The 11,869-nt window shown below is 44.6% G+C and overlaps 1 protein-coding gene and 1 pseudogene across 1 annotated transcript; both read left to right on the top strand.

Annotated features, from left to right (window-relative positions):
* Nucleotides 1-11: 11 nt before the first annotated feature.
* Nucleotides 12-6,460, top strand: LOC125530138 (annotated as a pseudogene).
* A 4,781-nt stretch (nucleotides 6,461-11,241) lies between these two features.
* LOC125530139 (putative UDP-glucose flavonoid 3-O-glucosyltransferase 3) lies at nucleotides 11,242-11,861 on the top strand (the record flags this gene model as incomplete). The annotated part of the gene is made up of 1 exon (XM_048694538.1): nucleotides 11,242-11,861. A coding segment is annotated over exon 1 (597 nt), but the record flags the coding sequence as incomplete, so codon positions are not given.
* Between the last annotated feature and the right edge of the window lie 8 nt (nucleotides 11,862-11,869).

Genomic DNA, 11,869 nt, shown 5'->3' with positions numbered 1-11,869 from the left:
GCGCGCCCGCAGGGACCGGCTCGGAGCTGCTCGTCTACGACCTGGACGCCGCCAGGCTCCTCGCCTCCTTCCGGGTCTTCGACGGCGTGCGCGTCCACGGCATCCAGCCCCCCGCCGACGGGCGCACCGTCGCCGTCTTCGGCGAGAGGAGGGTGAAGCTCCTCAGGCTCCGCGTCGACGCCGAGGATGGCGGCGTACGGCTGGAGCTGGAGCAGAGGCTCCTCGGGTTCGATCACTGGGTGCTCGACGCTTGCTTCCTCGAGGTATGCACGCTCGGTCGAGCTGTCCGGTGCCCGCATCCATGGTATAAAAGCTTCGTTTTCCTCTGCCATTCAAGTTTGCTCGTTCTCGGCGCAGGTGGACGGGCTGCTCGCCATCGGTTTGGGCGACAATTCAGTGGCATTGTGGGATTTGACGGACCGCGTGTTCGTTACCCGAGTGAATTCTCCAGGTTCGACGACAATCGATGAGTTGCCCTAAAGTTTGAAACTATATTCTCTGCGCCAGAATTTGTATTGATATACTTGCTTCTGGTGTGTTTTGTGGATGCAGAGAAGTGCCTTCTGTATTCAATGAGAATGTGGGGGGACTTTGTTCAATCCCTCCTCGTGGCGTCTGGTACCATTCTAAACGAGGTAATCTTCTAATGCAACAAAATTTTGAGACACACAGTGTTTTGTTTTTATGTATGAACATTACTATAACTCATTAACTCCATCATATCTGTTTTCAGATTCTTATTTCGATATTGGTACCCGAAACCCTGAGTACTTCGTTATTAAGCTCGGACGAGTTGGGTGCTACTGGTGTAGATAACAGTGAAAATGTTCATCTTAGTGATAATAAATACATGGCTGTTCATATTGGAAGGCTGAAGGAACACGAAGGTTCAATATTTCGAATAGCTTGGTCCTCTGATGGATCAAAGTTCATGTCCGTTTCTGATGATCGCAGGTCAGGTTCATTCTGCCTTTCACTTCTCTGCATTATCTGTGTCAGATTTCCTTTGCTGAAGTATATGTATCTAGCTTCTGGAACTTTATTGTTTCAAATGGCAGTCTTTTGTAATATTGATCTCATGTGCTTGGCTTCATTGTTATGGCAGTGCTCGCATGTGGATGTTAAGTTGTCGGCCACAGGATCTTACTAATCAAACAGCCAAAATTGATGATGTGGACATTATACCCAAACTGACACTTTTGGGACACAGTGCTAGAATTTGGGATTGTTGCATATCTGATTCTGTAAGTTTGTTGCACTTTGCCTTTTCATCTTTCAGTTTTGAAGGTGGATTTGCCATTATGCTTGTTTAGCGACGGCCATTTTCTCAGTTCTTTTCTACTCACAACTCTGTCATGGACACATACCATATTATTGCATTAATGCTTTTTTTGCGACAAAAGGGGAACTTGATCATCTAGCTGTTATTGTAGACGAAATACAGCTTACTGTTTTCACCTCAACTTGCCTTTTAGATAGTTATAACTGCTGGTGAGGATTGTACTTGCTGCATTTGGGGCATGGATGGAAAGCTAATCAAAACATTCAAAGAACACATGTAAGTTGGGAAGATTAACTTAGATAGAGTGTAAGCCGAGCAAATTAAGTATGTCGGAGTTTGACTACCTTGACTTGCAACAAGTGCTTCCCTTAGTAAAACTTAATTTTCTATGCTGCATCTATTGTTACAGTGGCCGAGGATTATGGCGATGTTTATATGATCCAAGCTCACTAGTTCTGATCACCGCGGGGTTTGATTCTGCAATCAAAGTGCACCACCTGTGTAACTCCTCTTTTCATGACATATTGGAAGAAAACGTGGCCCCAGATGGTCTGAAAAACGATTCTGAGGTGTTTGAAATATCTTCTCCTATAGTATCAGGACAGCATGGTGCCTTGGATAGGTATGGTGATGTGCTTCCGTGTTTTCTTGTATTATCTCCATTTTTCATTGTGATATAATGTGGGTGATTGTTTTTTCGTTTATCACAGCAAAAGCGAATATGTCCGATGCTTACATTTTGTGCAAGAAAATGTTCTCTATGTTGCCACAAACAATGGATATCTGCATCATGCTGAGCTCTCTGATACAAAAGATCCAAGATGGACTGAGGTTATTCAGGTCACTGAGAAAGCACCAATTATATGTATGGATGTAATGACAGGGTGCTCAGACACCAATAATTGCCCTTGGAGATGGTCGTGGAAATGTTACTATCGTCCGTTTAAGCAGTCCCAGTCTTGAACCTAAAATAGATTTATCTGTTACCTGGCCAGCTGAAAAGGATAGGCAACTACTAGGACTATACTGGTGCAAGTCCCTTGAATGTAGGTATGTGGATTATTTCCTATTTACTTTCTGGTTAGCAGGTAATTATTGTTCTCAACAGTTTTTTCCCCTCGCAGCCACATTTTCACAGCTGATCCTAGAGGCGCTCTTAAGTTATGGAACGTAAGGAATGCCCTTTTGTCAAATGGCCATGCGATTACTACAGCTCAGGAGGTTTCACTTGTTGCAATGTTTGAATCTCCCTTTGGGGCTCGAATCATGTGTTTAGATGTATCACTTCAGGATGAGGTAATTCTTATAAACTTGCTCTGTTTCTCACTGAATGCAAAACCATAACAGTGGCTTATATAATATTTCACGCGAATATGAGACGTTTCATAATTATGACTACGGGAACACTAATTGTTTATAGAATACCAGTGCCTGATGTTCTAACTATCAAAAGAGAAATGTTACAGTTTGCTGCAAAGAAATATATTTTGTTCTCTGATGTAAAAAAAGCGTACATGTTATTTTCTATGCAGATCCTTATAACAGGTGATAAGAAGGGTAACATCGCTGCCTTTCCTTTTCATAAAACATTGGCAGCACATGACAGCAGTGAGGCACAACAGAAGATACCTTTACGTGACCGTTTTAAAGGAGCTCATGGCATTTCTAGTGTCACAAGTGTTCAGATAATCACCTCAGCTTCAGATCATATTGAAATCCACACTGTATGTACAGAGTTCTGTTGTTGTTCCTTTTATTGAAGTCATGAGCTTGGCCTGACATAAACTCCTCTGCTCTGAACATTTTACAGACTGGGGGAGACGGCTGTATTTGCTTCTTCAAGTATGGGAGAAATGTCAAAAAATTTGAATTTGTTGGAATGAGACAATTGAAAGAATTAGGCACCATTCAATCCATCTACGCAAATCATGCCTCTGGTAACCAATTGGTTGGTACCTATGCAATAGGTTTCACCTCTGCGGATTTTATCATTTGGGACCTTGAAAATGATACAAAGGTAAGACATACTGAATAAACTGGACAGTTTGGAAATTTGGATTTGGCAACGGTTGGGCTAATCTAATAATTCTGGATTTGTTTGCCTTTCTATAGCTGGTTCAAATATCCTGTGGAGGATGGCGGTGCCCTTACTCTTATTATCTTGGGACAGTCCCTGAGTATCAAAACTGTTTTGCCTTCGTGAAGGTTTGCTGCCCAGCCCTTGCTTAACGATGTTTGTGGAAGTGTTTTCTTCACTGTTGTTCTGTGCAAATTTACACACCTCATGAGAATTGAGTTCCTAGCAGGACCACAGTATTCATGTCCACAGACACTGGGCACCAGCTCAAGATAGGAAGCCCCTTCCTCAAGTTTTTCATACCCAGTTCCATGGAAGAGAAGTGCATTCTCTTTGCTTCATAGATCCAGCAAGCTATTCACATCCTGAGAAGAGTGCAGATTTGTGGATTGCAACCGGTTGTGAAGATGGAACCGTCCGGCTTACAGGGTAAATTAGTTACTATTGATGCATACTAACAAACGAGGTTTACTCAAATACACCTGTTCATTTCAGGTGCTGTTATGAATCATATGATATATTTTGTTCTTGATCTTTGTTACAGGTACTCGGCTAGTAGTGCTGGAAGATGGTGTTCATCAAAGCTGCTGGGGGAGCATGTTGGCGGGTTAGCTGTGAGAGATACGTGTTTCATCCCAAAAACATACACATTAGCAGATAAATCGCGCAACTCTAGTGTCAGTTCTGCCGACACTTGGGTCGAAAACAAGGACACCACTTACATATTGATATCTGTTGGATCAAAGCAAGTTCTGACGGCTTGGATTCTAGAACCTAGGATTGCAGAGAACAACAAACAAGTGTGCTCGAGTGGTCTAGATTTAGACACCAAGCAAGGCTCAGAATGCTCAGACAATAGTGATTCAGCCGTTACATTTCAGTGGCTTTCTACCCACATGCCACCAAAGCTTGGCACCAAGAGGTTGAAAGCTGATCATGTAAAGCTGAACTTCGAGGAAGGCGGGAAAGGAAATTCCTCTGCTCAACCCAATCTGGCTATTATGGATCAGATGGAAAATGACTGGCGTTACCTTTCTGTTACAGCATTTCTTTTGAAACATCCGGCTACTGAGTAAGATTTGACACTGCTCTCATCAATCGCTCACAAATATAGGGTCTAGGGTACTTTTTGTTCCAGCTCTTGCAAAAAATGACTGTCATAAATGGCCCACAAATATAGGGTCTAGGGTACTTTCTGTTTCAGCTCTTGCAAGAAATGACACTCATGGGTTGCCCGCAAATATAGGGTTTAGGATTCTTTCTGATTAGCTCTTGCGAGAAATTACTGTCATGAATTGGTTACAAATATACGGTCTATGCTACTTTCTGTTTCAGCTCGTGCAAGAAATAGTTCATGAATTTCTCACAAATATAGGGTCTAGGATTTTCTTTCTGATTTGCTCTTGCAAGAAATGAGGGTAGTCTAAGCTCTTTGTTTAATGTCAGGTTGACGGTATGTTTTGTTGTTGTTGCTTGCTCGGATGCAACAGTGGTTCTCCGTGCTCTTCTTTTGCCTTCTCGATTATGGTACGTAACATGAAATTTCGGAGGCGGAGTTCCTATTTATCTGTACTAGTCTTGGTGGTTTCAGTTAGCTGTTCCGTTTCTTCGTATACAGGTTTGATGTTGCCATGTTGGTCCCACAGGCATCACCAGTTCTTGTGCTACGGCATATTGTCGTCGCCTCTAGTGCGCACTGTGAAGGTCAGTTCTACCCTTTATTTTTTGTTCTGATAATGTTGTTAAGCATAATGAAATTCACACATCTGCTTTCAGGTGATGTTTATAATGGCGATAGATACATTATCGTGAGTGGGTCTACAGATGGTACCATTACATTATGGGACCTAACAGACACCATTCATGGCTTTATGCAACTAGTATCAGAGACAAAACCGCACATGGTTATCGACTGCCAAAAGCGGCCCAAGACAGGTAGAGGGAGTCAGGGTGGTCGTCGTCGGTGGCGATCACTGGCAAACAGTTCTGTGAAAAAGGGTAACGAACAGGCATTGCTCCCCAGTGAGAACAATCTGAATACCTCTGCTGCTGCCGTGGAAATTTCACATGGAACTCCCGGAGCGTTAGAAAATGAGGTCATAAGCACCGAGAACACAGTTTCAAGTACCCAGTCGTGTGATGTACCTGAAGTGCAGCCATTGCAGATGTTGACCGGTGTTCACCAGTCAGGCGTCAACTGCCTCCACGTGTCGGAGATGGAGCGGCAATCATGCTCTATGCCTGGGATGTCCTACTGCATCATAAGTGGCGGTGATGATCAGGCGGTTCAGTGTTTCGTTTTCACGTTAGGATCCCCGCAGGCCTGCTCAACAAACACGTCAAACATAATCTCGTCTCCTGACAAAGGTGGGCTTCAAATACTTGACCAGCACACGGTTCCCTCGGCTCACGGATCAGCAGTGAAAGGTATGTCTGTCACTGTTAATATCACGGCTTGGTTCATTATTTCAGTTTAGCAACTGTTCTTGCAAGCTGATGATACAAGCACCTGCACTTTTAGCGTCAGGTATCTGGACGGACGGCGCTTGGGCTTTCTCCACCGGCCTTGACCAGAGAATCAGATGTTGGAAGATGAGCCCTTCTGGCAAATTCACGGAGCATTCCCATGTCATCATAAGCGTGCCTGAGCCGGAAACGCTGGATGTTTTCCATGACCGGTGAGGAGGCTTCACAGCATCATCTATGTTGTTTATTCTTGGCTGATGAAAATGTGTACGTGATGTTCTCTGTCGTAGTTCCATCTTTACGGTTTTCTCACGGTGATTGCTGTTATCTTGTCAGTGGGAGCGGGAAATACCACATCGCCGTTGCAGGAAGAGGGATGCAGATGGTTGAGTTCTCGCCTCCTGAAGACGACTCGATGAAGATAGCGTGAGAACAACAGCCTGGGGGGCGCGTCGTGGAATCCCGCCGTCCGTTTTTTGGGGATGATTTGTAATTCCATTTTGATGTGTAGCTCTTTCTGAGTGAGGGAATGAATTAGACAACCATCGATCTGGAAATCTGGTGGCATTGATTTGATTGAATGGAAGAGAGAAACCTAAGCCGTTTCTCATCTGAATGTACTCTCCACTTGACAACCATCTGAATCAATTAATCCCCGCCAAATTTCCCGACATTGGTAAACACAGAGTCTTTGCAGGAATGTTCAATACAAATACTGAATGTTTTATCTATTTCAATGCCGGCAAGACATTAAAAGTCACATAATCGCAATGTCATGCTCACATCTCCAAAGCTCACATCTCCAAAGCATCTTTTTTTGAATAGTCTGGATTGGTTACCACGTGTGTCACGTGGTCACATTTCCGAACCATCAATTACCATCACATACGAGTCATCTAATGTTGCTACAATACAACTTATGATTGGCTCCTTAGCTCGAATAACAACAACTCTAGGAGTAGGGCAGATGGATTTAGCGGTGGCGGGACAGTAGAGAAATGAAGCTTTTGCATTTAAATTCTGAAATCCAAATCCAAATGGAACAAAACATTATTATCACGAATGGAACAAAATAACAATCAATACATTGTTATCACCTGTCAATTAAATTACAACTTTTCTCAGAAATCCATCCGCGAGCTAAGCAAGTTGTCAATTTAAGGAGATACATTGGAATACGGGCCTGGAACTCATCCAAGGGCAATCAATACATTGTTATCACCTGTCAATTAAATTACAACTTTTCTCAGAAATTCATCCGCGAGTCAAGCAAACAGTCAATCTCAGTGATATACGTTGGAATACGGGACTAGAACTCATCCAAGGGCATGCTGCCATCTAGAACCCTCTGTAACTCGTTATATAATAATCTGCCAAGCTTGTGAGCTTGCTGTTGGAGCCCTCCACGCCTAAATTTAATCACTTTCTTCGCGCGCAGAATCTCACCCCTTGAAGCCTGATGTGAGCAATTGTGTGTAGAATGCTTCCATTGCCTTCTAAAACTGGATTTGGCATCGCGTTGGGCAGCATAGATTGAAAAAGGAGACGGAGGTTTTCGAGATTACGAGCGAGCACGCTGAATCCTTGCAGTATGGGCAGTTACTCACATGACCAATTTCGTGCTCGCACTAGGGTGTGAAGTGTTTGGTACATCTCAGGAGCCGTACGCAGAGCATCCAGTGTCTCAAGCTCGACCACACTCGTACCGAAGATGTTGGCCAGCGCTCGGAGCTGGTCGTTCGTATGGATGGGTAAGAGATGTGCGGCTGCCATGGTACCTGTGAGGAGACAGACTACTAATAAGACCTGTGCCATTGCGCAGAACAGTTGAGCGTGTGCCCAGCCTCTGTAGGTTCAGTCCAACTTGCGTGTTGACCTAAGGAGCTCGTCTCGGCCGTGGCTTCAAGCACGGCGAGAGTGCAGGAGATTGCTTCTGCGCGTACGCGCGTGTGCATGGAAAAGAGACGCTCGGGCTCGAGCTTCAGCTTGGCTCGGGGTCATAGTGAGCGCGGCGAGTAAGGTAGCAGCACGGCGCGCGGAGAGCGGCCGTGCACACGCGAGGGGCAGAAGTAATTTACAGTCGGAGGGCTTGGCCTTGTTTTGTAGACGCTTGGAGGGCTTGTACTTGTTTACTGTAGTGGGAGTCACTAATTACTTTTAGTTTATTCTGTGTAAACAGTAAACTTGTAATCGGAGGGCTTGGCCTTGTTTTGTAGACGCTTGAAGACCTCTAGTAATATTTTCTAACAATCTGATGAAAACATCCATTTGTTGATGAAATTCAAAGTAAATGAAATTATTTATATTAAACTTTCATATTTTAAAGACATTTTTGGAACATCACATTGATAAATAGTATATTATAATGAACCTAAATTATATTTTTAATACATTACATTACTAATACATACACCTTAAAATACATTTAAACCAAAGCCACTTATATAAAAAAAATGACAAAACCACATGTCTTACATGATTAATGTTTACACTTCCATACAAATAGTGTGTATGTATTCATAAATAGTTTAGGAGAGCTTTATGAAGTGTATAGTATAAAAACACCTTGGTAGATGTCTTTATGATTAGATATATGCAAATGGAAATATCTAGAGTGCACAAGATGTATGCAGGGAGGTTGGAACCTAATAATTGGAACACTGCATATTTACTTCTTTTGTCGAACATGTCTTACTCTATTACATGTGCTCAATAATTTGTTGATGATGTGTGTCTTCTTTGTACATGGTACCAAATATCATGGCTCTAGATAAAACAATATGTAGTAAAATTTGTAATTCATTCGTCAAAGAGACTAGCAGAGCATTACTATAGAGGTCTGAGCCAAAAATAAAAATTCAGCCCGTGTTCCTTATTCAAGATATAATAATGAGCATCTTGCTAATTAATTAACTGGCATATGGTTCACCATTCGACATGTAATGCTAGATATGATTCCATCGTTAATTAGTTGAGCTCAATGCTGTCAAGCACTCTGGCGGAACATTAAAATCATGCATGATGCTCGTTCAAGATATCTTCTATATCTAAATAGAAGCCCCCCACTAACTATTTTCGTGGCTTCTCGTACAGCCACGTCACCCCCTAATCCTACGCTGCCGCATGCACCATTTTGTCGTTCCAACCGCGTGGTTTTTCCGCTGCACCTGCACCATGGATCGTGGACTCGACAGAAATACCGCAGAGTGTTTTCTCCGTTCTTGATCGTGGGCTGCGCGGCCCAATAGCTGTTACGTGCCAAGCTAGCCCCATCTAATCGCACAATTCCCCTCAAACAAACAGAATCTGACCGCAGTCCTCAGGGTTCGTCTTATCTTCCACCGGTGCCGCCGCTCTCCCTTCGAGGCGCCACCATGAAACGGTAGCACTACTGCACATGAAACGGCAGCCACTACTGCACATGAAACGGCAGCATTCATCACCCCTCGGTATCCCAGCCTACAAATACGAGTGGGCGCCTTCTTCTTCTTGATCACGCACGAGCTGCTCGCGTTCTAGGCTGTGTTTGGAGACGCTCCACTCCACCACTCCGCTCCCGGAGCGGTCGGAGTCGTAGTATAAAATGATTCTTGTATTCTGCGGAACTGGTGAAGTACCGAACAGGGCCCTACTCTCGGAAAAATGCTCCAGCAGTCCAGCAGTGGAGGTTGGCAGCTTGTTCTTGAACCATACAACTCAGTAGTTCAAGTTGGGGAACAGAAAGTAATAGTTGGTCTTTTTGACTTGAATCAGTACCTGTGCCTAGAATATCTAATCTCGGCACACTCAGTTCAAGAACAAGGTGCCACCTCCAATTATCAGGTAATTCTACACTAGATCTCAGCGACAGACTCAGCGCTTTTGCCTTTTATTTTCCAAATGATCTCTGGCCTTTGCAAACAAGGAGAGGAAAAAAAGAAAAGTGATGCAATATTGCAACTCACATGCATCCCTATTTTCTTTCGGAAAAACTAACGCCACACGTGTGAGCGTTTGCACATCGCCCACACGCCTTCATCACCACTCATTTTTCCACGTATGAACAGATGACATCAGCAGAAATCTTTTTGGTTTTCGGCTTAAAAATATTTTATCTCCTAATTAAAAAAGCGAATTAAAAATCCGTTTTCACCATTAAATCCGTCTCGATGAGATCTTCAAAACTAGACCCCATGTTGATATGTTTCGATAAATTTTTTTTTTTTTGCCCAAAAGTTGCCATGATGTTTACACTGTAGTTGCCATGGTGCTTAAACTAAAGTTGCCATGTGGCAAATATAATCTACATTTTTTATCAGGATTATAGATTAGGGCAGCGTATATATGTTAATGGTTTGTGCTTGCCGGAGCCATACTCTAGACAGATGACAAAAGAAGTGCTATTTTCATCGGTTGTGTTAGCGAACTGTGTGTACGTACATGCATGTATAGATAGTGGCATTAGTGCTGACCTATTCTTTCGGCCGCCCTTTGTATGAGTTGGTTGAGCTCTGTACTACATTTATGTGTAACCGATGTATCAATGAAACTGTGTTGCACAAAACCTCTCTCCTATGCTCGCTCTGGTTCTGACATGGTTGTCATCAAATAATTCTTCCTGTTTTTTCAGTGAAACAGCGGGCGCTCTGCCAATGGATCGAAGGAGAAGAAAGAATTAAACATGAAGATTTATAACCGTAAGCAGGTCCTGGACCGTGTCTGAAACCAAACAACGGACTATTCACAGGACCTGGACTCTCTTTATTGATTTCCACTGGTGTCTACAATATCATTTTATTATGTACGAAATATATTTCTTTTCCCACCAGTGTATATATACCAACAATGCCATGTTATTATGTAATCAGTATGATTTTTTGGCCAGGTCCTAGACCCTGCCTAAAACCAACAAACGGACTGTTCACAGGACATTGACTCACTTTATTGATTTCCACCGGTGTCTACAATATCATGTTATTCTGTATCAAATATATTTCGTTTCCCACCAGTGTGTATATACGCCTACAATGCCATGTTTGTTAGTATGTATCAAATACTACGTTTCTTTTTCTTTTGCAGGAAAATATGTTTCTTTCTGTCAAGGCCATGGATTTCCTACCATGTTTTGCTTCATAGAGCTTCTACCTTTTTCATTCATTGCACAACATTTTTTCTCTTTACTTGAATCCCGGCACCAACGCGCGGGGTATCCTAGTAAGTAATACTAGTAATAAACACCATGCTATTTATACTCCCTCGCCGTGTTTGTCACTTTTTTTTTTGAGGGGGCCGTGTTTGTCATTTTGATCGTGTGGGATGCTGGGTACGAGTAGAACGCATATTTGGCTTTGGCATCGCTATTTATATTAGGCGTTACGCTGTGTCTGGCTTGGGTACAAGTAGAACGCGTACGTGAGGGAGCGGAGCGGCACCAGAACTAGAACTAGAACTAGAACTAGGATGGCAGCTAGTCCGACGCCGACGCTGGTGCTGGTGCCGGAGTGGGGCACCGGCCACCTCATGTCCATGCTCGAGTCCTGCAAGCGCATCCTTCTCTGCGGCGGCCGCGCCTTGTCCATCACGCTGCTCGTCATGCGCCCGCCCACCGCCCAGGCCACCTCCGAGGTCGAGGCGCACGTCCGCCGCGAGGCCGCCTCCGGCCTCGACATCCGCTTCCACCGCCTCCCCGCGGTGGAGCCTCCGGCTGACGCTGCCGGAGTCGAGGAGTTCATCGCGCGCTACATCCAGCTCCACGCGCCCCACGTCAGGGACGCCGTCGCGGGGATGTCGTGCCCCGTCGCCGCGCTCGTGCTCGACCTGTTCGCGGCGCCCATGGTCGACGTGGCCCGCGACCTGGGCGTGCCGTCCTACGTCTTCATGTCCTCCACCGGCGCCATGCTCGCGCTCATGCTGCACCTGCCCGTGCTCCACCAAGTGGTCACCGTGGACGTGGAGTTCAGCCAGGTGGACGGGGAGGTGGTGCACGTGCCCGGGCTGCCGCCGATACCGGCCGAGTCCATGCCCTGCCCGGGGGGGGCCGCGAAGAGCCCCAACTACCCACGGTC

The sequence above is a fragment of the Triticum urartu genome, unplaced genomic scaffold (assembly GCF_003073215.2).
Source record: "Triticum urartu cultivar G1812 unplaced genomic scaffold, Tu2.1 TuUngrouped_contig_6100, whole genome shotgun sequence".
NCBI classification, from domain to species: Eukaryota; Viridiplantae; Streptophyta; class Magnoliopsida; order Poales; family Poaceae; genus Triticum; species Triticum urartu.
This window is presented reverse-complemented; position numbering and strand designations above follow the sequence as displayed.